This window comes from Suricata suricatta, chromosome 7 (genome assembly GCF_006229205.1).
Source record: "Suricata suricatta isolate VVHF042 chromosome 7, meerkat_22Aug2017_6uvM2_HiC, whole genome shotgun sequence".
Classification (NCBI taxonomy): domain Eukaryota; kingdom Metazoa; phylum Chordata; class Mammalia; order Carnivora; family Herpestidae; genus Suricata; species Suricata suricatta.
Genome location: NC_043706.1, coordinates 115,429,805 through 115,456,738, shown reverse-complemented (window position 1 = coordinate 115,456,738; position 26,934 = coordinate 115,429,805). Strand labels below are relative to the sequence as shown.

Below are 26,934 nucleotides of genomic sequence, written 5' to 3'. Positions count from 1 at the left end.
GTTGTCATACTGCCATTCTGGGATGGATGGCAGGGGGGCTGCTAAACATCTAACAATGGAAAGGACAGATCTTCCATTTAAAAAAAAGTTAGCCAAATTTTTAATAGCGCTGCTGTTGAGAATCCCTGACCTGGAAAGTTGTCCAAAACAACCTGGTCCACGGTACTGGAAATATTCTATATCTGAGCTGTTCAACATGGCGGCCACTAAAAAGGCCGCACGCAGCTATTAAATACTTGAAATGTGACTGGTGCGACTAGAGACCGAATTTTTACTTTTACCAAATTTTAAATAATTCGCAGTTGCATAGTCACACAAGGCCAGAGACAACTGGACAGCACAGACCTGGATAATTCTTAAATAAAAACTGGCCTACTCTTTGTAAAGAAAATGTGAGGGCATTTTAGACAGGAGGACTGTTTACAGCTATTTTGTTTTCCACTTTTGTATTTTCCAATGGGGTCTCACATAAGGGACGCCCAGACGGATCAGAAGACCATTCTGCACTCATGGAACCAGTGACCAGCTAGGAGGCCTGGACTGTCTGGCCTTAATCGCCTTTCACGTATCTGTGCCTCTGTATTCTTGCCTATAAAACAGACCACAGACCTCTGAAATTCCTTCTGGAGCTAACATTAGAGGGTTTTGTCACTTAGCTTTCAATTAACTGGTGGTGTGCTATTTAAGGATGTCACCAATTACTCAGTAATTCCATTCCTTTCCCTAAAAATGTGTTCACAAGCATTCACTCTGCAGAAAGTTTAAAAGAGTTATGGTAGCTGAGCAATCAAGAATGCTAGAGTAAGTTGGTACCTACGTACCACCGGGGAGGCGAGGGAATTGCTAGAGAGGATACAGACTAGCACATGTGAGTCTCTATGCAGACTGTATAAATTATTACCTCTTTCTGTCTGGAGTACTAATATTTATGTGAATACAAGGTAACTGCTCCCAATCAGTGTGAATGAGTGAAATGGGATCATCTTTATCTATACAAATCAAATGTATGTGCCAATGATATTATACTCAAGGACATACCACAACTCTTTGCACATGAAGCATACCCACATAAAGCCTTTGGACACGAGAATATGGATAAAACATAAAATGTATTACAGCAGAGTAACAGAGCCAAGTTGTAATGACCACAGATACTTTTCTAGGGTTACTAGTTCATCGTTGTGCTATTCAAATTCCTCCTTGGGTTAAAAAAATCCTTTCAGCAGATAATAAATTAAACCAAATATCGTAACCTAAAATCTTCAACGAAGTCAACTTAATGCGTGTCCACTGGGTCCACCTGGGAGTTATCAGGTATTTATATTTAAACGGATTGATGTTTAAAGACACGCTATCGTGCTCTTTGAAGCACTGAGTCAAAGTGGGGCGCTCAGGCTGGTTCTAATGCAGCCAGCATGTGTCCTCCTGAAGCCCATTAACCTTTAATACTTGTCACTCAGCCGCTTACACAGGAGGATTTTTTTAAACCCAAAGAGGAAACAAGGTTATTTAGAAGGAATCAAATGGATAGTTTTACATCTCGAATGTTGGGAGAGAAGGAGGTTTTTATGCCATTTAAACGGACAAGTTAAGGGAACAAAGGCAACCATTACAACCTAATTATTAAATTAAACACTGTATAAAATAATTACAGAGGAAGCCAGCTCTGCCTATTTCTACCGAGACGTCAGAGGGGTTGTCCTCCTGTCAACTGAAAATCCAGCAAAATGATTCCAAAGAGAATTTTTAAAAATGCACAGTTTTACAACAACGAGGGCTCAAAAAAATAAGTCTATTGCTGAGTTTATAAAAAGCCCACATTCTCAAAACTCCGCTTTGGTATTTAGCCGCGTATTCGCTAGGAAGGCGATGTGTGCCCCGATGTGCACGTAGCAACCCACGAGCTTAAGGCTTTACCTGACCCGGTAAAAGTGTCAGGGGCTCCGTCTCCAGTGGTGGCGGCCGCTTCACTGCTGTTCAAAGGCTCTGTTTTGACTGCAAGGAGAGACACTATGTAGAAGAATAAGTACATGTGAGTTTTACTTCTAAATTTTTATCAATGACGCCGACTGTTCCGCTAGGGGGTTTTCGCGCTACCACGGGCATGCAAGAGAAGACTCGAGAAGTCGATGAGGAGAGTTTTGTTAACTTAGCTTCTGAAAAAATGGACATGCACTTATAGAGGATTTAATACAACAAAGAGGATTTAATATAAAAATCCTCTAAGCCGGTTGTCTCAGATCTGGTTTCTAAAGGCAGTCAGCCTTACAAAGGGAAACAGCAGTATACTTTTTGCTTTTGTAACTCACCTAAACACACGCTGCGGTTAGAAGTCAAAAGTCAGAAAACAGGAATCTCAGGGAGGCGTCAGCACTTTTAACCCAAATCATAACAAAGAGATTTACTAGCTTATGTTTTAGTCTTCCCGAGGAGATATTAAAAAGAATAAAAAGACTGACTGCAGAAGAGGACAGTGGAGGCAAAAGCAAATCCAGAAACCATGGGACTGTTCCTATGGTGGGTGGGAGATGAGGCGCTCAATAAATTTCTGCTCTAAAACAACACTAACGAATCATAAGATGTTGGGCTTATTTTAATAGTATAACAATTTTTAATGGATTACAGAGACAAGCAGAAAGAAAGAGAGGATTTCTACAGCAGCAACTACATCTTATGAAAACCCTCTAATATGTTACTTCTACTCTGAAGCGGTACGTTCGGGGCGAGATCTAACTGTCATTATTCGATGCGGTGAGTGGGGAAGGGGAGCTGTCAAAAAGCCCTCACCTGTTTTTGTCACACCATATTTTCCTTTTGTGGGCAACGCTCTGCTACATATATCACAGCAGCAAGGGGATAAACTAAATTATTTTCTACTTAACACCTCTTATGTTTCCTGGTCATAAACAGAATGATATAGTTAAATAAGTTCGAAGCAAGCAGAAAACTTTAAAGAAGAAAGCTGAAGACTTAGCCAACCATGAACAAATATGGCAAAAAAAAAAAAATAGTGGGGTCAGAGGGTCCCCATCAACCAAGCAAGCCAGCAATGTTACTCTGTTAGAAAAGTGATTAACTGATAAAGAAACATGCAGTAATGATTATGCTCTCTTTCTACAAGAACAGAATTGACTGGACCCTCCTTCAGTGAGCCCTGCGGTTAAGTTAGCACCCATGATTTAATAATGTCATGAAGACAGGATGGGAGATTCAGAGGAGAACTGTAAATGTTGGAAAGAAGAAGTAAAGACATGTGGATTACTTATCCCAGCAAAAAGGAAATTTGAGGTTGACCAATTTTTCAATAGCAACGATAATCTAAGAATCGGCGTCTAGTTATTTGTTTAATGATAAATAATGAACTGGTGGTTAATATCTTACAGTAGTAATTTCTGTAGCAGTCCATTTAGAGTTATACTTGACTACTAATTATATTTAACGCAACAAAATTATTTACGACTACAAAATTCTTTATCAAGAGCTTACTATGTGCTAGACCATTTACATGTAGTTAATCATTAAAACAACTTTGATCAATACAAACCACTTTATCCATTTTATACCACAGGAAGCTGAAGGGTGGGCTCAGGAGGTTATTCCACTGCAGGAGAGGAGGGGACTAAGGTCTGAACTCATGTCTTTTTAGCTCTACATCCCCAATCTCTCCACCGTAACAAGCTGCCTTCAGGTATGAAGATAGCCTAACTGTTCACAGCAGGAACTCTTCACAAAGGCTCTGAGAGTGATAAGAATGGGGTTATCCCCTAACAGCGTACTTAAGAAAACTAGGTTGGGGTGCCCATGTGGCTCAGTCGGCTAAGCGCTGACTTGGGCTCAGGTCATGATTCTCGCAGTTTGTGAGTTCGAGCCCCACTATGGGTTGCCTGCTGTCAGCACAGAGCCAGCTTCACACAGATATTCTGTCCCCCTCTCTCTCTGTCCCTCCCCTGTTCACACTGTTCTTTCTCTCTCAAAAATAAATATTTAAAAAAAGAAAAGAAAAGAAAACTAAAATGCTAAAAACGAAAACTGCAAGGCACACCTCAGTGGCTCAGTCTGTTAAGCAGGTGACTCTTGATCTCCGCTCAGGCCATACCTCACGGTTTGTGAGTTTGAGCCCTGCGTGAGCTCTGCACGGATAGTGTGGAGCCTGGTTAGGGTTCTGTCTCTCCTTCTCTCCACCCCTTCCCTGCTGTGCATGCTCTCTCCATCTCCCTCTCCAAATAAATAAATAAACTCTAAAAAAATTTCTAAAAATTAAAAACAAAAACTGCAAAATATGGGAATAGGCTACTAACATATGTTTTCCACTTTGTTCTCATGTAACCTTTTAAAAGGCAACAAGCAGCAAGTTTGAAAGCAGATAATAACTGCACACACTTAAAAGATACTGAGTCATGCAGGTGCTATTGCTATGCCATACCGATATGAACTCACTTCTTCCTCGTGACAATCATATGAGGTAGATAATATTACCATCTTAATTTTTCAGATAATGTAACTAAAGTACATGGTAGCTAAATAAGTTTCCTATAGTCACATAGCTAGTAAGAGATAAGATTTGATGAATTAAGACTCCACATTCTAAACCCAACTGCCTCACAGGAAGCACTAACTAATCCTGAATCCCTTTCATCTGTATGAAGATGACCCAGAGTGTGACCTAGATGGATGTAAAGCTCTGTGATACAATGTCCACTTCTGACTTCTGACAAAAAAATAAAAAATAAAAATAAAAAAAGCATAGCCTGAAGCCTTCAGCAAAACTAATACAAGAGACAGTCTCCTGGAACTTCCAAATTCGAATACTAGCCAATTTCCTATTTAAATGTGTCTAAACCTAGAAACACTCCTTGTAAAAGTGATGGTGTTACATATTTGTGAACAGAGGAGAAAGGAGCAGAACGTGAGCTGGGTCTACAAAACTAGGCTAGAAGCCAGACATGAGAATTAGTTATGTTACTGTTGAGCCCAACTTTGTATTGATGAGGATTATAATCTCCTCAATTTGAAGGTTTCAGGCAGTCAAAGGAGAAGGAAGAAAAGGAAGACAGAGTTTGTGGTAGCATTCATTATACTGGGAACGTCTCTCATGCAAATTTTAAACGTCTGCATTTAGTCAAAGAGTCAAAGAAGTTTCATTTGACTGAGAAAAGGCATCCATAGAAAGTATATAAAGGTAAAGCATAAATCTCGATATGGGCAGTGTATAACATGCATGGATTTTAAACAATAATTCAACAAATGGGTGTTAACATTTGGGGGAAAATGGCACATTAATGCTCATTTATCTTTCATATGCAGATAAAAACAAAAGGGAAAAGAGGGCAATTTAATTATGCTACCACAGAAGATAAAGTATTCTCACTTTAGGTAGGTATCAACAGACATTGCTTGTGTTTCAAGTAAAATGCAGTTATTTTGGTTGGTTTTGTTAAAGAAGGAATAACTAAGTAAAAATCAATAATTTGCTTTTACGAGGACAAGAAACTTAAGAGAAGTGAAATGAACATTGCATATATAATTTGTTGGTTGGAAAGATGTTAGAATACAAATGAGTATCTTAATATTTATAATAAAACAAGTAACTTGTATAAAGGAAACGTTAGTTTAATTATAAAGTTTGAAAACTGCACATCATTTTCAATAAAGGTCCAAATATATTTGAAATGTATTCCATTTTTCTCTTGCTTTTGTTTCTGCACTTTATACTAAAATTAGATACACTATATATTTTTGTAGTGGCAAGTAAATTTTTTTTAGTTGCATACATGCAAGGCATTATTAGAAAGATATTCATCAATGAAATATTTTACTGTTTTCTAAAATGCACAAAATCCTTATTACAAATGATTATCAGTGTATATTCATTGTCATGTTCAAATGTACTTTTTTCTCACTGTATTTCATTTTTCTCAAATTAACACAGAGGTTCAAGAGGGCTTTTAACTTATTGGTACAAAGTACACAATTATTACAGGCTACAAAATGGAAGGGACAATCTTCTGTAAGAGAGAAACCATTTTTCAACAAAATAAAACTTACAAATGTTTTGATTTCAAAAATAATGATCATATTTTACTGTCCTTAAGAATATTGTGGTTTTTGCCCTTCTATATGTTCAAAATAAGTAATTCAGGATTCAGGATTAATTCAGTAATTCAGGGTTTTTCTAAAAGTGGAATGAGAAACTGTATACAGTAGTTTGTGCAGAAATTATTCAAGAAATGTTTAAGAACCTCATAGCGCAATGGTAGCACGTCTGACTCCAGAAATATTTGTACTGTCAGCGGCCCACTACTAGTTTTGCAGTTACAATTTGAATGTTTTTCAGAAAACATTGAAAACATTGAGAAAAAAGAGAAAAAGTAAAAATAATTTTAATATATTGATTTTAGCATATTGGTATAATTGGATATTATTTTTTACCTTCAAAAATAATTGAGGTCTATGGACTAAATCAAGATTCTATGTGATTATTTTCAGCTGTCAGCTATGACTACTAAATCACTGATTTCCTCTCTTCATGCCTCAACCTTCATCCAGACCCTCCTGTGCATATTTTCGAAGCAAATTTAATCTTGTCCAGATTATCTTTGGAACTCAAGTACAACATTAATGTATAGTAATTATTTGTGGAGAAAATCTGCTTTATTGTAATAATTCAAAGTTCATGTTCATTAGTTGTAATAGCAGACTTAATCCTTGAAAGAGAAAGTTACCCAAGTAATTTACATTTTACATCTCACTTCCAAAATCTGTGTTGAAACTGTGTACACTTAAAAGATGTATATGTTAACTCTAAATATATTTTCTGAACCACAAAATCACCCACAGCTCCTTCTAACAGCATAGGTTCTAAAAAGAATTTCAGGAGGAGTTACATCAGGAAGGTGCAATTTATAACACTGCAGGGGAGCATGCAGTATTGCCTACTGGTTTTAATAATTAGTATAGCCTATGATTTATGTTTGTCTATATCAATATATTCACCTTAAAATCTATGAGCTCCAAGTGTGTTTTAGTCCTAAATATCCAGAAAGCATTTAACTTTGTAAAACAATCTGACAAAGCAATTTACGGCTTTAGTTCCAGAAAATCTAAGAGAGTAGAGCCACAATAGTAGATGGCTCTACTGCACGGACACACAACATCCAGAAACAAATCCACTGCATGAGTCAATCATCTATATATTTTAAATTCTAGAAGATTCTTTTCTATGATATGTGGATTTTTAAATCTAGAAAATGCTATAAATCTAATCATAATGTCTAATTTTGATTCCCCCAAACCTCTTTAAAGTAGTTTCTTAATCTCCATGTATAATCAAATATTCCCGCCCTGTGCTAAGCACCCACCTTGAACACATTATGCACTCATTATTTTCTTGGTCTGTTTCCCTCTGCTAGACTTTTGGTCCCTTGATGGCCAATATCATATTATATAGGTCACTGGGTTCCTATTTCCTAGCACAGAACCTGGTATATAACAGGAACTTGATACACTTTAATTGAGAAAGTGAAAATCCACTTTTTGATCCTACCCTAAGCAATCCTAACAGACATAAGTTTTTTGTAAAGTACAGCTAATCATGAATCTCAACACCCTTAAGCAAATTAAAATCTTACCTATACCTGGAAGTAACTTTTCATATTACTGGCATGCATTTACATGCATAAGTATGTATATAATGAACTACATACAGCCCTGTATCAGGGGTGAGCAAACTGCATCCCACATGCCAAATCTTCTGCTGGCCTGTTTCTGTAGAGTCCGTGAGCTAAGAATGTCTTTTCAATGTTTTAATGTTGAAGAATATCAAAATAAGAATATCTGTGCCCTGTGAAAATGCTTTTTAAATTCAAATTTCAGTATTCATAGATTAATAAGTGTTGTTTGAATACAGCACAGAGCTTTCAGTGATGCATCGTCTATGGCTGCTTTTGTGCAACAATAGCTTGCAAGCCGGAAATACACACGATCTGACCCTTTACAGAAAACGTTTGTTTACCACTGATCTATATGCTAGGGCATGACTGCATGTATTACACTTTTATTGACAGTTCTACATTTTAACAATTTTACAAGCAACAAAAATTTGAAAGGAAGATTTGTTTCCAATACAAATCTGCATGATTAAGACTATGGTGCCGAACCATTTTAAATCACTTCGAGGAATAATGTCATATATTTAAAGAGTACTAATGAGGTATGGTAGGATACTAAGGTGACACTATCAACTTATTCACATTAGTAAAAACTATATACTTAAAATCTTTTCAAAAAACTTAAAGTTAATGGAAAGATTTTGAAAAGCCACTAACTTAGCTTTTGCTTTTTCCTTTCATTATAATTTTATAGTAATCCAATTCCAGCAAAAAAACCCAAGATTACTGTCAATGGAAGAGATTGTGCACCAAATCCTTAAGTTTGTGTTATACAGACACCTAACATACACTCATACAATAAATAATCCAAAGTCATTAAGATTCATACATTGATAAATTTCCTATCAATATGCTACTAAGACTACATCATTAATAATCAAAGTATACCTAATATTTTATTACTAAAAGTTTATCTTCTTTGGCAAGTTTACACATTCTAAATGCCAAAAAATTTATTGTATGACAAAGCATTGGAGAGTCTTCTAATACGATGCATGTTTTCACTTTCCTTAAAAATTGTTGTCTAGTTATTATTGAATTATTAATTAAAGAAAGGGAAATATACTAATTTTTATGGCAAACAATTTTTATATACTAATTAAAAACAAAAGCTTTCCCAAGGAAATATTATTATCCTCCTTTTTAGAAAGAGCTTGAAGCTTACAGAGGTCAAGTAACTGCTCAAGGTGACACGGCCAGTAAGTGCGTTCTTCTTAAAACTTAAGTCCTTGTTTTTTAAAATCTTTTTAAAAATTTGTTTTAAATGTTTACTTATTTTTGAGAGAGAAAGACAGAGCATGAGCGGAGGAGGGGTAGAGAGAGAGGGAGACATGGGATCTGAAGACAGGCTCCAGGCTCTGAACTGTCAGCACAGAGCCTGATGCAGGGCTGGAACCCAAGAACCATCAGATCATGACCTGAGTTGAAGTCAGTTGCTTAACTGGCAGAGCCACCCAGGCACCCCAAAGGCCACATTAATCTGGACGGTAACACTAAGAACTAGGAAAATCTGATGTAACATAAAAATATTTCTGGTTGAAATTGGATCTAAATCACTAAATACTAATTGTACATACTCACTATGGTAAAGTTGTCCATGTTACATGAATATTTTAGAGCAGAACAATATATGGTGAGCTAAAAAAATTTCTTTAACAAACTAAGTGTTTAAAAAAATCTAAACTAGAATATTTTGTGACCTAACTATTATGAAATTCATATATTAGGATCCATAAAAAAGGCTGTAGCCATAAAGGCTACAATATTTGCTATCTGGCTCTTTACAGAAAGAGACCCCTGAGTTAGAATTAAGAGAAACTAAATCCGTCAACATATTTTTAAGCATAAAAAGTATATTTTAGGGCACCTGGGTGGCTCAGTCAACTTGGGCTCAGGTCATGATCTTGCAGTCGGTCAGTTCAAGCCCCACATCAGGAGCTGTGCTGACAGCTCAGAGCCTGCAGCCTGCTTCAGATTCTGTGTCTCCCTCTCTCTCTCCTTCTCCTTCTCCCTCTCTCTCCTCTCTCTCTCTCTCTTTCTCTGTCCCTCCCCTGCTCGTGCTCTGTCTCTCTCAAAAACAAACATAAATAATTTTAAGGAAGTATATTTTAAGTGCAGAATTCAAGAAAATTTCAAGCTAAAACTATAAAAATAGAAGTAATGGGTATAATGGAGTGTTCTTCGTTCACTGGTCATGTACTTTGATTTAACTGGTCATGTACTTTGATTTAATCAGAGACACAACAGGCTCCAGCCAAACTGCCTCTCCTAACTGCTTTCTTGTAATGCACATTTCCAAGAGGTAGGGACCTTTTCTTTTTAATCTTAATACTGGATGATTCCCTGGCGGTGTTATGGTTTTGCTCTTAGTTTTTAATTTTGGTAGCATATTAGCTTTTGGTTTAGAAAAAGTTTGTTTATACTTTTATGTATTTTATGTATATGAATGTAGTAAATATCTAGAGTTCAAAGTATTTTAAGAGTAAATATTAATGTATAATTTGAAATGTACAGCTTTCATCACTGATAGTTCCTTAAGTGGTGGAATTTTAAATGTTTATGTTACTTCAGGTATTTTAATAGGAATATTTATTGAAGTTAGTAAAATCGCAAGTATCTTTCGGCATGTTAAACATTTAAATGAAGACGGTCCGTCTGTAGGTTATGGTGATGACGGAGTTTGTATATATGTGCAATGCCTCACCTGGTCTTATTGACAAGTGCTGTGCTGAATTGCCCACTTCATCGAAGACATGTACTTAGAAAAACAATAGATGCATCTATTGGTACATTATAAAAAATGTCACAGAAGAATACTACTGACCTAAACAATCTACTAGTAGAATTCTAGTTGATAAGAAGAAAACGTAGTCAAGTGTTATTTGTAAACAACAAAAACTCACGTTTCTTTCTTTTCCTTTACAAGTACTGAACACAGAAAAGGAAGTGCAAACAGAAATAGCGATAGAAAGCACACCAGAAGGACACCACCACACACGCAAACGCATGCAGTGTACCATCGTCTCTCATACTTGTTGCAGAAGACGGGGTGTTGCAACTCAGCAACCAGTCTGCAGTGTTTAAAACAGTCATGTTGTCCCCTGAGAACACGAACAGTATAAGGGTTCATTGTCTGAATGCCTGCTCTGCGTACGTGAAGAGTCTTCAAAGCTTGCACTGGATCCTGACCTTTTAGCCCAAATTATAAGTTCCCTGTATGACTTTTACATTTTATTTTGTCAGGTCTCTTTTAGTTGGGTTAAATATATATACTTGACAATTAGTGACCCCCAAGGTTTGATTCCAGAGTTTTAAAAATCTTATTATAGGTATGCAAGTGAAGGTTTAAATATGAATGTTCTTACACTAGGGAATCAATGCTGAACAATCTTACAAATTTGCAATCCTCCAACTAATTAGCTAAAAGTACGGAAGCGTGTTTAGACACAAATAAAAATTATCAACAAGGAAAATGTTAATCTACAAAGGGTTTGGTGTAAAACATCATTAAATACAGGCAAGTTGCAATGCACATAACTTTACAAAAAATTTTTTAGCTTGCACGGCTATTTTAAAATAAATGGGAAGAGGTGTAACAGTTTCATAAATACTTATTGAAAATTTAAAAGAAAATATGATGTGGCAAATGTTATCTAATAATATGATTAGTTTATAAATTAAAACAAATTTCATATAATTTTTCTCCTATTGACTAAAATAGATCTATAAAACTTAAAAATGATGGTGAACAATTTAAAAAGTTGCTTACATGTAATATGTGTGTATATACATATATATGTCATCTCTATATATATATTCTGATGCAAAAATTAGACCATATTTTATGAAAGCTAAATGCATTCTATAAAATCAGTAGGATAGAATATTTGAAAACTGTTATCATTACCATATGCTTTGACATAATTATAGGCTACTCAAATGAGAAAATATCTGAAAAAATTTTATTCTCATTTTAAATACATTTGGTATTACTCTCTTTGAAAAGAAAATGCAGCAGACATAAATATTTTTCTATTCTCAAACCACTTTTAAGAAAAAGGTACTTAAAAAAGATTTAGGGTTGCCTTCCTCCTACAATTCAAAATTAACCCCAAAACTAGTGTAACTAGTGTAATTTTTCTTCTCTTCTTTTCTTTCTCTCTCTCTCTGGCAAGATCAGAGTGCAAATCTTTTTGGCCACACTTTCTATATTTTTTGGGAATATTTATCAGGGCAAATACAAAAAGAAAGCTTTGTTAAAAGACTTTAAAATGTTATTCAGGGCTACAGGGCTATTTATTCTTTCTGAATTTTTCCAGCTACAGAGGAGATGCAAACGTTTCAATAAAATCCACAGCATAATCAAGAATATATTAGCCATATATTCCTTGGATATAATGCAGATTATGTTATTGCGAATAAGGTTATTTATAATCAGATTCCTAACATGTGAAATGATAGCAAACACTTATTCTGGGTGTCTCCAGGGTGGTGTGCTTACCTCCTGTCCCATTTGTGGTGACAGATGGGCTGCTGAGATTCGCCTTCTCCAGTTTGGAGCTACCAGGAGCATCACCACTTCCAACAAGAGGATGAGGACTTGCTAGGTCCTGCATTTCCATAGACCTGTTAAAGAAGAAAGCAATAGAGCAAAAGTTGAAATCTCAGCAATACTTCCTTAATAAACTACGTATATTATTCTACTCAGCACACACACAATCTCAAAGTAAGAACTGAAGTCAAGAGCTAAGACTTCTTTGTTAACCAGGTAAACATCAACAATTAATAAAGAAAGAAACCTTCCATGGTACGTTAGCCTCATAATTAGCTTATTTGTAATCTTACTACTGCATATAACAAAGCACAGAAGATAGATTCTGTCATCTTAGCTGTTTGAGTTGATATGTATATTCTATCTCCTACACTGACCACCGTCATAACAAACATGAAGGAATATTGAAAGTATGTGACTCCTAAAATTTGATGCCCTAAGTCACCACTGACAAAGAAATCAATAGCTAGAAACAAAGTATAAACTCAAAGCCAGAGCAGAAACTTCTAGCTGACCTTGTGGACCCACAGCTGAAAATTGAGTGTAAGGACTGAGGGTAGAGTTGTTACAACTTTAGTGTCTATTCAGGAATAGAAGGCATGACTTAAATCTGTTTCAGGGAATGTGTTGGAATTGAGACCCTAAATAAAACAGGGACTCTTGAAAGGCTAACCCTCTTGGGAAACAGAAACTAACAGAGCAGAATTTCACAGTGGTCCAAAAGAAGCCACACATGCTTCAATGAAAGAAGAGAAACACATGAGATAAATAAAAATTAAGAGAATGTATAACCAACATGTAACCCTATAAAAAATATTGAAGGACGACCTCCCAGTAAAAGTAAGGATAGCAGATAAAAACTCAGATCTACAGGGAGGAAAGAAGAGTGATAGAAATGTAAATATACGGGTAAGTGTAAAGGTTATCTTCTGTTTTTCTTCTCATAGAAAAGACATAAAAGACTTCATTCATAAAAGACAGCCAACTTTAACAAAAACACCCATAACATTGTATGATGCAATTTACAATATGGTATAAAAGTAAAATATATGTCAACAGCACAAAGGATAGTGGGGAAAATGATACTCTTTTAAGGTTCTTTCATTTGGCATAAGATGTTTAGGATATACCAAGTAACCCCTAATATTAAGTATAGATAAGAAAAATACTAACAGATATAACAAAAAGTCAATGGAATAATTACAATAAAGCATTTAAAAATTTGTTTAACCTCAAAAACCAGGAAGAGAAAGGAAAAAACAACATACGTGAAAAATAGAAAACACAGAGCAAATAGCATACTCACACCTAACTATATCGATGATTACACTAAATATCAATGGACTAAATATACTCCAATGAAGAGCGAAAGATTGTCAGTCTGGAATAAAGAGCCACAGCACAAATATTAGGAATCTACCAGAGAAATACTTTAAATATAGATACATTGTGATACTGTGGTATACTGCCCTGAAGAAATCATTATTATAGTTGCTGGGAGTGTTACCACTGGCAGTTCTCAACTAAATTCCTTTCCAAGATCTCAACCAAAGAGAGTCATTTTGGTCCAAATCACACTCTTTCCATCAGCCTTCATTTACTGACTGATCATAAAGGGATATAAAGATACTACCCTTTCCCTGAAGGTCACTCAAGTCTAGAGCCACCGTAAGATCAGCTGAGACCTTTGTTGCAACTACATTGAAGTTCAAAGTCTCTCAGTCTAATCATTATTTCCCTCATCTCCCCAAAAGTATTACTACTGAAAGCACAACCCAACAAATTCCTGGCCCAAGTCACCATGTTAGAGTCTGTTTCCTAGGAACTTGAACAGTGATAAGGCATAACTAGGTTCAGGATACAGGATAGAAAACAACATAACATGTAAATAGTAAACATAAGATATATGTTTGGGCTATCATAATATCACACAAAATGGTCCTCGAAATGAACAGTATTAGCAGATACAAAGAGATGATTAAGAAAATAAAATAAATGATAAATCCTTCAGGAAGACATAATAATCCTAGATGTACATACCTGCTAGCCAAGCTTCTAAATATAAAGCAAAAAGTAACAGAATTAAAGGAAGAAACTGATCAGCTCATGACTATACTTGGAGCTTTTATAACATTCTTTCCACAGTAACCAATTGCAAAAGTAGACATTATCACCAACATGCCATAATTGACAGATATAGTACACTAACACTCAATAATTACAAAATACATACTATTTTTAAGTGTACATAGAATGTCCATTGAGGGGCGCCTGGGTGCCTCAGTTGGTTAAGCATCCAACTTCAGCTCAGGTCATGATCTCATGGTTTGTGGGTTTGTGCCCCATGTTAGGCTCTGTGCCAACAGTTCAGAGTGTGGAGCCTGCTTCGGATTCTGTGTCTCCCTCTCTTTCTCTGCCCCTTCCCTGCTCATACTCTGTCTCTCTCTCAAAGATAAATAAACATTAAAATAAAAGTGTCCATCAAAAGGATTATGAGGTATAATAAAATAAGCCTCATTATATTTTAAATTAAACTTTGCAGAGTGTAGTATCTCGCCAAAATGAATTAAATTAGAAAGCAATGATAGTAACATACATGAAATAATCATTGATATTTGAAAATTAAACACCACAATTCTAAATAACCTATGAGTCAAAGAAGAACTTAACAAACAAATGTAGAAAATACTTAGGACAAAATAATAATGTAAATACTTCAAATCGCCTCACATGTAGTCAACCGATCTGTGATAGAGTAGTAGTGAAGACAAGACAATGGAGCAAAGACAGTTTCTCTAACAAATGGTGCTGGAAAAAGTAGACACACACACACACACACACACACACACACACACACACACACACACACACACACTAAATCCAGACACAGACCCTATATTCTTCACAAAAATCAATCCAAAATTGATCATAGACCTAAATATAAAATGCAAAACTGTAAAACTCCTGGAAGATAACATAAGAGAAAACCTAGATGACTTTCGGTATGTCTTGAGCTTTGAAAATGCCACCAAAGACAGAATCCATGGGAAAAAATGATAAGCTGGGTTTCATTAAAATTAAAAACTTCTCTTCAAAAGTCAATGTCAAAAGAATTCAATTTGGACCAGAGGGTATAGAGGAAATCTCTGTACCTTCCTCTCAACAGTATTGTGGAACTTTAGTTGAAGAAAAATGAAAGTCTTCAAAACAACAAAAAAGAGTGATAACAAATCATTTGTGATATGCAAATAAAGCAGAGGTAAATGAGAAATTTATCTTTAAATTATTATTTTAGAAAAGGAAAAGGGTTTAAAATCTGTGATCTAAGTTTCTACACTAATAAAACTAGTGAATCCCAAAGTAAATAAAAGGAAGGAAACCATAAAGAGCAAAAGTCAATGAACTAGAAAATCTATGCATAATTTACAAGTCCAGAAGAGGATTGTTAGAAATACTAAAATATTAAAAAGTATAATGAAGACATATTATGAACAACATTGTGCCAAGGCATTCACTACTTTAGAGAAAAATCACTGAAATTCCTTCTTAAAAGACACAACCTATCAAACAGACCCAATAAAAATTAGGAAGTGAAAATAGTCATATATCAATTAAGGAAACTGAATTCATAATACCCCCCAAACAAAACCCCAAAACAACAAACAAACAAAAACAACTCTAGGGCCATATAGTTTTCTTAGTGAATTTTAGTAAATATTTAAAGAAAAATAACGGTCTTATAATTTTGTTTCAGAAAAAAAAATTAGGAGGGAACACATTTCACTCAATTGTATGAGACAAGGATTACCCCCATTTAAAACCTGACAATGACAATTTTGAAAAAAAATATATGGATCTATATTTCTCATGAACATAAATGAAAATATTTAACAAAATATTATCAAGTGAAATGTAGCAATAAGATGACAAATATATGCTAACCAGGTGGGCTTTATCCCAAGAATGCAGTTTATTTAACACTTGAAAATTGGGGTACCTGGGTGGCTCTGTGGGTTAAACATCTGATTCTTGATTTTGACTCAGGTCATGATCTCACAGTTTGTGAGTTTGAGCCCCGCACTGGGCTCTGCACTGGCAGCGTGAAGCCCGCTTGGAATTTCTCTCCCTCTCTTTCTGTCCCTCCATTCTCTTTGTTTCTCAAATTAATAGATAAACTTAAACATTTGAAAATCAAATAATCCAATTCAGTCTAGTAACAGAATATTATTTCAAGGAGTGCAAAAAAAGCATTTGACAATATTCATCATTCATTTAAGATACAAACTCTCAGAAAACTAAAAGTATTTCCCACACATGTGATAAAGACCATTAAAAATTTTATGGTCAAAATCATTTTTAATAATAAAATATTGATTTTTTTTCTCCTGAAGATTGGAATCAAGGCAGGGATAGCTGGCTGTTTTTCCCATTCAACACATTTGCCTGGTAATCTTAGCCAGTAGCAGAGGACAAAAAGAAATAAATAAAAGAGGTAAAGTTTTGAAAGAAAAAATTTTGTTCATTCACAGGTAACATTATTAGTTATGTAGAAAACACAGAGAAATCTATAGAAACAAAACAACAAAAAAGACTAGAATGGATGAGTGAATTTACCACATTACAGGTACAAGGTCTTGGTAGAACTAAAGCAAAACATGAACTAAAAATATCTGAAACTTCAGTCAGATCTCCTCCAGTTCAAATACTGAAATATCAAAATGATAGTTGTTCAGGAGCTTGGAAGTTCGAATGATGGCTGTTCAAGACATTGGAAGTTCCCCTCCTGCTCAACTCTACTCTTAAGAGGAAACTGGGGGTGCCTGGGTGGCTCGGTCGGTTGGGCGTCCGACTTCAGCTCAGGTCATGATCTCATGGTTCATGGGTTCAAGCCCTGCGTGGGGCTCGGTGCTGACAGCTAGCTCAGAGCCTGGAGCCTGCTTCCGATTCTGTGTCTCCCTCTCTCTCTCTCTCTGCTTCTTCCCCACTCATCCTCTATCTCTTTCTCCTTCAAAAATTAACATAATATTTTTTATAAAAGAGGAAACTGAATGCTCAAACCCTCACTTTACCTGCCAGCCAGAGCCAAGGACTTAGATTCTTTGAGAAATAAACACAACTAAACAAATACTATGCTTCAGTCTCTACTGAGTTTTTGTATATAATGTTCAGAACACCATAAATATTTTTAAAGTGTATTTATTTATTTTGAGAAAGAGAAAGAGCACGAGCAGGGGAAGGACAGAGAGTGGGGAAGAAAGAGAGATTCCCAAGCAGGGATAAATATTTTGAGTCATAACAAGAAGTAGGAAAATGTGAACCACAGTGAAGAGAAAACACAGTAAACAGAAACAGATCTGTATATGACCCAGGTTTTAGAATTACCAGACAAGGATTTAAAAATTATTATAAATATATAAAATAATGTACAGGAAAAGATATATACCTATGCAAGGTATATACATATAAATAAATGTTACATATATAGATATATATACATGTGTGCCATATATTTTATATATACACATAATACATTTATGTATATAATATGTACATATTTATGTATATCACAGATTTATGCATATAATATATATGTATATAGATATATGTATCTATATTACTATAGAAAAGAAATGGAAAATATAAAAATAAAAATTCTAGAATAAAAATTGTAATATATTAAATAAAAATAATCTTTGGGTGAATTTAACCATGGACCAGACACCGCAAAAGAAAGAATCAGTCAGGGGCACCTGGGTGGCTCAGTCGGTTAAGTGTTCGACTTCAGCTCAGGTCATGATCTCACAGTCAGTGAGTTTGAGCCCCGCATCGGGTTCTGTGCTGACAGCTCAGAGCCTGGAGCCTGCCTTGGATTCTGTGTCTCCCTCTCTCTCTCTGCTCTTCCCCCTCTTGTGCTCTGTCTGTTTCTGTCTCTCAAAAATGAATAAATGTTTAAGAAAAAAAGAGAAAGAAAGAACCAGTAAATCTGAAGCTGGGCCATTAGAATTTACACAAATTTGAGCAGCAAGACAAAAATGGGGGCAGACTAATTAAACTGAGTATAAGTGACTTGTGTACTATTATCAGGAAGCAAGAAAGAGAATGAAACAGAATAATACTGAAATATGTAATGGCCAAAATTTCTCCAAATGTGATAAAACACCAACCCACAGAGCCTTGAAATACAATGAACAACCAATGAGTAAAAGGAAAAGAAAGCCATACTTGGGCACATTATAGTCAAATTCTGAGAACAGCATAAATAAAAATGGTATCATTTTTTGCTGTGTACATATGGTATGATGCATTCCATGCTGGGAAGTTCTTATATATTCTCTCTTTTAATTTTAACAATAAATAATACACTGATATGCATATTACTTCCCAAATTTTATAGGTGAAGCAATCAAGGCTTAATGAGGATGCACAGCATGCCCAAGACCACGTAGAGAGTGGCAGCCCTAGGATTTGAACTTGTGTCTATCTGATGGCAGAGCCCAGGTTCTTTCTGATGCATATTTTATGTTTCCCATTTTTCAGAATGACTTTAATTCTTTCACACTGTGAAACCACACTCAGGAATGTATAACCCTGCAATAAAACATTCTGAATGGTTTTCAAAAATTACTGAAGTCAATACAAGCATCACCTCTGCCAGTCTACGTTAGTTACCACCATCTTTAAAGGTTCCCTCCCCCCAAGATGTCTGTTTCAACCCTTTCAGTGGCTTTGTGTCATAAGGCCATGTGAATACTAGCATCAACCGGGATGATATATAAAAAAATAAACTTATCCATAAACACAAAAACTCATTTAAAAAATAAAGAATTGCAGGTCACGTGTAACAAATATCATGGTTCTTTTCTGAAATTCTTCTGCAGCATAAATGGAATTTATTTCTAACCGACTGAAATATCCTCCTGAAACCTAATGAGGAGTAAACTTTATATTTATGTGTTTTAGAGTCTACTCTAACTCAGAAGCCAGAATTCCTTCTGCACGGATCCTGGTAATGTGTCACAGCCTGTGTATTTATAGGATGAGATTCCATCAATCCTTCATGACCGAAGAAATACGCTAAAGCATCCAATAATTCCAAGGACATGCACTCTCATACCAGCTTATTCTCTTCGCATAAAGTGGACAATATGTGTGCGTGACTCTATGTCTCATGCCGTCAGAGTCAATCTTCCTTTTAACCACCAGAATGAGTTTAAGGAAAGAATGCAGATGGTTTCTTTGCTTATCACTTCTTTTCTAATACAAAGCTTACTTCCCCTTAGTTGCAAAGTAGGAGTAACAACCCCAGCTTCCACTTTAATAATGAGTGCCTTAACTCCATTAGGGCAGGGATTATTTTCTTACTCATTGTTTTTTTTCTCTATACTTAGAATTGTGCAGGCTGCTTAGTGACTGCTAATGAATTAATAATAAGATAGGAATAGGAAAAATGTAGATAAACTGATCTGAGTCACTTGGAGTCAAATGTAGTGTAGTTCAGAAAACACTGAACATCTATGATGTGCTAGAGACTGTTCTAAGAATACGTAAAGTATCTTCGAAGAGCTTGCAGACTAGTGGAAGGCAAGGGAAGACGTGGAGGGAGATATGGATCAGTCCTCTGATGTGAATGAATGTGGAAGTTTACATATCTATATGTATAGTGTTAGATTTCTCAAATGAGTAAGAAGTATGTGTGTGTGTGTGTGTGTGTGTGTACCCATATGTTAGCGGGAGAGGAGAAAGATGCTGTGCATGACTAAAGAAAGCCACTGTGGGAGAAAAACTAAAATACAGTGACTTGGGCCACTTAGATCAGATGAAAGTCACAGCATGTCACTACTGAGTACCAGCTCCCACTCTCTGGAGAAAGCTCACCAGGTAACAATGCCAGGCCGTCTCAGACCAACACATTTCCGATTAGAATGCAAGACACCCTTGTCATAGCTGCAAATCTAAGCCAGCTTCGCCTCTGGGTGTCGATTGGGAGGGTGTGGATCCTCTCCAGCAGAGGCAGATCCATCGGGTCATTGATCAGGTGAACAGACAGCCCTGGAAGGAGGCCATCGTGGACCCATTTTACTGACATGGTCAGAACTGGGTCCTACTGCAGAGAAGAGGAAATGCAGGTTGAAGAAGACCCCTGGAAACAAGTATCAAGAAAATGGTCTATGCATCATGGGAACTGTTCTTGCATTTTGCCAGTGACCTCATGCCTGTCCCTGGGGACAGCATGAATGCTTGCAGCACAAGTGACCTGTCTGCCAGGGTGACCTCAGGCCCTGGAGTAATAGCAAATACAGCCACGAACACACTGTTCTCTGGACACTTTTACCAGTCTTTCCTTTCCAGGGCTTGCAGCTCTACCCTTGAGATCTACAACTCTGGCCCTTTCTTGACTATGATCTTAACAAATTATCCAGATAAAACATGGTTTCTCCACCAAAGAAATGTGAGTAGACACTGAAAAAAAAAAACAAACCAACAACAGAAGCATATCTCTAAGTTTTGGTTTCCAAAGCCCTCCCTCCCACTTAACCTGTAAACAAAGAAAAAGTCTAATAAGTTTTCCTAGCACTATTTGAATGGTACAGGATTCACGTTTCTGTCAGATCAGTTACTAACCATGGTTAATGAAGCAGGAAATTATTTCCATTTAGTAAGGAGTAAAGCTGAAGGCCGCAATCAAACGGCTAAGGCCATCAATTATGCCCAGAAATACAGTGACTCTTTTTCTGAGAAAAACTCTACCAATAGGGATCAAACTGGATGAATGAATGAGGGTTTTTCAACAATAGTATATTGAATTAAAAAAAGCAAAGTATTAACATAATGTATAAAAGATAGTCCTCTATTAAAATGACAGAATTTCATGACCTGAAGGGACATTCAATGTTCTCAAATGCAAAAATACTATTTTATGGGGTGTTCGGGTGGCAGTTGTGTGTCCAACTTCAGCTAAGGTCATGATCTCATGGTTTGTGAGTTCAAGTCACACATCAGGCTCTCTGCGGTCAGTGTGGAGCCTGCTTTGGATCCTCTGTCCCTCTCCTTCTCTCTCTCTACCTCCCCTGCTTGTACTCTCCCTCTCTCAAAAATAAATAAAAACATTTAAAAGAAAGAAAAAAATACCATTTTATGCTCAAGGCCATGAATACACTCAGGCTTGGGTTTTAGGCTCTGCCTCTAACATTTACCAGTCACGGGACCATGAATTCAAAAATGGAGAAACAGTGTCCACTGAAGGGCTACTGCATGAATTAAATAATCTCTCTCTCTCTCTCTCTCTCTCTCTCTCTCTCTCTTTCACACACACACACACCCAGCAAGGAATTTGAGATGCAGTAGCTCTTAATAAATGTTAGCTATTACTACAATCATTTCCATAACACTGTCAATAAATGCCTGATTTGTCTGTTTGAAAACTTTTTAAAAAATTTTTAAATGTTTATTTTGAGAGAGAAAGAGAGAGAGAGAGAGGGGGGGGGCAGAGAGAGAGGGAGAATCTGAAGCAGGCTCCAGGCTCCAAGCTGTCAGGATAGAGCCCAATGCAGGACTCAGACTCACAAACCATGATCATGACCTGAGCCAAAGTTGAATGCTTAACTGACTGAGCCACCCAGGCACCCCTGGAAATTTGTCTTAACAAGAAAACTATTTCCTTAAGAGGCAGTCCATTTCATTTTCAGATCAATCTTACTATTAGGGAGATTCCCATACAGTTTCCCTGGAAATTTGGTCTTAGAATAAATTTAACCCACTGACATAGGACAAGCCTAAATCTTCTTTCCCATATCTGCCCTTCAGACATCAAAGAGGGCTGTCTTGACCTAGAGCCCTTATAGGTACAAACTACGGCAAGAGCACATGGGGTGCCTGAGTGGCTCCATTGGCTGTGCATCCAACTTCAGCTCAGGTCACTATGGTCATTACGGGCCCATCAGCATGGCCTGAGAAGTACATTAGCTACCGGACTAATACACACTGAAAGTCAGCTAACCAAACCCCGAAGTCTTTGTCCCGTGTTAGGATTTGCAGTCCTGTTTCCTCTCAGTCACTACACATGGAGTCGGCATTGGTACCCAAGTAAACAGCTTTTCATGCGTTCCTCCGAAATGCCCTGCTGTGGGAGCAGGCCCATTGTTTCAGCTTCTCCTGTGGCTTCTGATTCTGCTCTCAATGTACTTTTCCCCTGTGCCATGACACCAATAAACTTTCTTAGCAGCCTTCAATGCCGAATCGCATAAGCATGTTGAAAAGGCCAAAGTCAAGGACAAATCTTGAAGAGGACGCTAGAGGCCTATCTTCAGATTTATCTCAATTCCCCAGGAATAATTATTGCGTCCATAGCAGTACTTTCATGCAGTCTGTATTTTTCAATCATTCCCCCACCCTCATAAATATATAAAGAGCCTCTGACACACATCTTGTTGAGTTCTAGATGTATTTCGTGTAACGCGTGTTCCTTTTTTCTGGTATTTGCCATCACAAAAGACTATGAGGCTATTCATAACACCTTCTGCTTAGAGAATTTGTACTGGATTCTTGTGATCAGAGCCCATTTTCTAATTATTTACCTTTAATTATCTAAGAATATAATTTTAGGAAAAATAATTTCTAAGAATTTTGCTATCTATAGTTTGTCACACAAAGAAAAATGAAAAATGATTTATCTTAAGCAGTATGACAATAAAATATACGTGAGGTGTGTGCTTATGTATTACATAAAAATACGGATTGGGAATCAGAAACATGAATCTAAGTCTATGATCTACTACCTAGAAAAAGTTAATGGGTGTGTGTGTAGATGGTTTTCCAAATATCTTCTCAGGTTTACAGGGCTCTCTAAATAACACAGAGAGTCTTCCACAGACCGGCATTCTGGACTCTTCCTTTTTATGCCAAGACATTCTGTATCTTTATGAGGTTACTCAACCCATTCACTTTGAACGCAAGGAAGTTAGCACCTGCCACGAGGGATCAGAATGTGAAATATGAGGAGGGAGCCCTGTGATAAGTGCCTGACTTTAGCAAACAAAAATAAAACCCCTACAAAAAAAGAAGAAAATGCAGCAATACACAAACCACAGTACTGTGTGGCTCTAAACATAAGCTATTAAAGTTCCACTCCGTAGTAAACAGTCGTTGAGCGTGTGACTCATGGAATGGCGATGCCAGGAGACGCCAGGGAACTCCCCCACTGTCCTGTCTTTAGGACACCATAACATGATAGTCTCCATGAAAAAAAAAAAGGCGACCAGCTATCTTAGTGATAGGAACCTGGGGCCCATTTCTCATCTGCTTCACGGAGCAGGTCTAAAAACAATGCAGGGCCCTTGAAATCAGCAGGAGCTCAGCACTCCCATCCATGCCAAAGAGCAAGATGAGAAATGGGGCTGGTATAAATATTCATTGGGAAGTTCCGGCCAACCTCCTTGTGCTGTGTGTTTAGTGCAACTCAAAACTGTTCCACCTGGTCCCTTCTGGCTCCCTCATGTCTACCAGGGGCTGGCAGCTGGAAAGCAGGCTGAGCCTTAGAGATCTTTTAATTTGTAAAGCTCAGGAGGGGCAGGCAGGAGGGATGACAATGCATATGCTAGGTTTCAATTACAGGGCTGTCCCCTTCCCAGGTGGAAGGCAAGCGAATTCAATGTCTCATGTACGAAGGCCCTTAGGCGAGGTTAGGTGCTTTCCAAGTGTGGGGGTGAGGGGGCGGGAGTGGAGTAACCCTCCCAACAAAAATCTTGACAAAATACATCAAGCAAATTGAGTATTTTGTTAGGCTCACGTGCGATCTTTACTCTTCTCTCATTTTCCTAAGTAAAATCATTCTGTAACTTCTGTAAAAACCAGATGGCTGCCTCGAAATTCAGAAGTAAGTGGCTGTTTAGCCTATAAAATGTAGGATGAGAGAGGCTTTGAGATCATCATCCCATGATTCTCACTGCCAAAAAAGGTTTTTAAATGTTGCACAAACTTAAATGTGTTCCAACCATTAACATTTCAGGGGGGCACACAATGTTCTAAATTTAAGCCGCTTGACTAGTTCCTAAAAGTTTGACAGAAAGACGCTACGATATAATTATTTCTTTACAATAAAAATGTCACGATGTCATTACTTTTTAGGATACTCATCTCAGTGGTCTGTTGTAATTCGTCAGTGAGGAAGGAGAGGGGAGGGTGAGCTTCCTATTCTGCCTGCTACAAAGCAAGGTTCATCAAATACGAAAAATACATGATGAATGGTTAACGAAGGTCTACTTGATTATTACGAGATGAGTACTGACTGTGTAAATAATTGCAAAGCAGTATTATTTGTGTATCAGAGTAGATCTATCAGTTCTATTACCTGGACAAATTTCACAGGTGGGTCACTTTATTTTTATTATATATTAAAAAGGAAGAAAAAGGGGTCACTTGGGTGGCTTAGTTGGTTAGTGTCTGGCTCTCGGTTTTGGCTCAGGTCATGATCTAGACGTCTACTCATGAGTTCAAGCCCCACATCAGGCTCTGCATTGACAGTGCAGAGCCTGCTTGAAATTCTGTCTCCCTATCTCTTTGCCCCCCCTCTCCACCCTCTCAGAATAAGTCAAGAAACTTAAAAATACTTTTTGAAAAAGAAGTTGCATTTTTTTTTAACTCTGTCAGTTTCACATGTGTCCCAGAACAGCCTTTTCTGCCCAGGGCAATTAGAACTTTGCAATAACCAACTCAAACTGTTCAAAATTTTCTAATGTCACCCCGTTCTTCTGCGAGTAATTCCCAAATTCTTCCCCTGACTTCTAAGTATCCTCACATGATACCCCAGTGCCTCATTTCTCCGCCCTTGGATCGCAGTGTTCCCCCTCACTCGTGAAGCTCCCCTCGCCCGCTGTGTCTCACCTCCGTGACCCGGGCTGCTGGCCCTTAAACATGACCAACAGGCTCACGGAGCAGGGCCTCTGCACCTGGTATTTCCTCTCCCTGGACACAGTTCTCCCAGCCACCCTCCCTTGTCCCGTTTCTCGGCTCAAACATGTCCTATTCAGAGAGCGTTTCCAGTTTTCCTTATAAAACAGTAACACCCCCACGCAGTAACGGTCTATTATCCCTTCCTTGCTTTAGTCTTCTGCAAGGAATTAACTTCTCTGACACGTTATATACTAATTTTTAACTGTCTCTCCCTTTAGAATGTAATGCTCCATGACCGCAGGGGCTGCTTGTTCACTGTATCTAGAGCACTTGAACTGTGCCAGGCACATAGTAATTGTTCAATCAATAGTTGCTGAGTATATGAATGAAGTAGCCACTAGTTAGTCCTAGTTACTTAGGTTTTCTTCCATTGCTTAATATTACATAGGTTTTCTGTGGCCGATAGGTTTATAGTTTTTTAGACTCACTTTCCTAATCATTCAAAAAATATGGCTTAAGTATATGGAATTTTATCGTTTGACAGAGAATCTCTAGGTTTCATCCTTAAATTTTAGCAATTATTTAATGAGTGCCTAGGCATTACTTCCTATAATTTTAATAAAAATAGTTTTGCCTGAAACATTTTCTTGTCTTCTTTGCAAAATACAAACTTTATTTTAAGACCAAGTGTCTTAGTATGTTAAGGCTGCTATAACAAAATACCAGAGGCTGGGTAGCCTATAGACAAGCAGAAATGTATTTCTCACTGTTCTGGAGGCTGGGAAGTCCAAGATTAAGGCGCCGGCAAGGCTGAGGTCCCTGGTGAGGACTCTCCTGTTGGTTCATGGCTAGCACTTGCTTTCCCACTGAGCCCTCACGTGGCAGAAGGGCTGCGGACCTCTCTGGAGCCTCTTTTATAAGGACACTAATGCCATTCATAAGGGCTCCACCCTCCTAACACTATCATCTCTAGGGATTAGGATCTCAACATGTGAATTGTAGGGGGACACAAACATTCAGACCACAGGACGAAGCACTGAGGTAAAAAGTAAAAACATTCCATTTTCAATCCCCAAATAAAACTTTTTTTAAAAATGTGTGTTTTTATTTTTGATAGAGAGAGTAACTGGGGGGAGGCATGACAGAGAGAGATGGAGATACAGAACATGAAGCAGGATCCGGACTCTGAGCTGTCAGCACAGCCAACATGGGGCTTGAACCCACGAACCATGAGATCATGACCTGAGCCGGTCAGATGCCTAACTGACTGAGCCACCCAGGCACCCCACTACTCTTCCTTTTAAAACCCACAGTCTTCAAAGTGGAGTCGGGGCCTCCTATTTTCTCCTTACCTCACAGTTTCCTGTTCTCCACTTTGACCCGAACCCACACTCTATCCAGGAACGAGGGTCACTTCCTGATTACTAATCCAGTGGGCTTTTTTTCCCCCTTCAACTCTTACTGTGACCCTCTATGGCATTCACATTGTTAATGACTTCTCCTGAAACTCGCTTCCTCAATACTTCTATAGTGGTCCTGTTGCCTGGTGTTGGGTTCTCCACTTGCCATTTCCTTTCACTTAAAAGAAAAAAAAATCTCCACTTTGGTGCAGGTATCCATTTCTCACAAAGTGCAAGTGCCTCAGGAAAAGCTAAATCCACACTCAGCTCCAGAAGATGGCAGCCTAATTCTTCTCCCAAGTTAATGACTGTCTCAGGAATCATAAGTAAGATAACCCTATTTGCGCTGTCAAGGGTTCAGAAATAGCCAAGGTAGAAGCCGATGAATCACTGAAGGCGTAAACTAGCATACCCCAAGAAAGACAGT

At 37.4% G+C, this 26,934-nt stretch overlaps 1 protein-coding gene and 2 long non-coding RNA genes across 3 annotated transcripts in view; 2 read left to right on the top strand and 1 right to left on the bottom strand.

The window, feature by feature from the left end:
* Positions 1–7,165, top strand: part of LOC115296795 — a 31,856-nt gene extending 24,691 nt beyond the window's left edge. Inside the window, exons 2-4 of the long non-coding RNA XR_003911055.1 lie at positions 2,626–2,711; positions 5,305–5,373; positions 6,487–7,165. This is a non-coding gene — a long non-coding RNA (uncharacterized LOC115296795). The remainder of the gene's footprint in view (positions 1–2,625; positions 2,712–5,304; positions 5,374–6,486) is intronic.
* Positions 1–26,934, bottom strand: part of EYA4 (EYA transcriptional coactivator and phosphatase 4) — a 306,046-nt gene that overhangs the window by 53,859 nt on the left and 225,253 nt on the right. Inside the window, exons 4-6 of the mRNA XM_029945279.1 lie at positions 12,169–12,293; positions 10,700–10,768; positions 1,918–2,010 (exon numbers count right to left, since the gene is read on the bottom strand). Of these exons, the coding sequence (XP_029801139.1) occupies positions 1,918–2,010; positions 10,700–10,768; positions 12,169–12,293 (287 nt within the window). The remainder of the gene's footprint in view (positions 1–1,917; positions 2,011–10,699; positions 10,769–12,168; positions 12,294–26,934) is intronic.
* On the top strand, positions 8,821–11,195 carry LOC115296796. Its single transcript, XR_003911056.1, has 3 exons — positions 8,821–8,866; positions 9,904–9,969; positions 10,594–11,195. It is a non-coding gene; the product is annotated as an uncharacterized LOC115296796 (long non-coding RNA).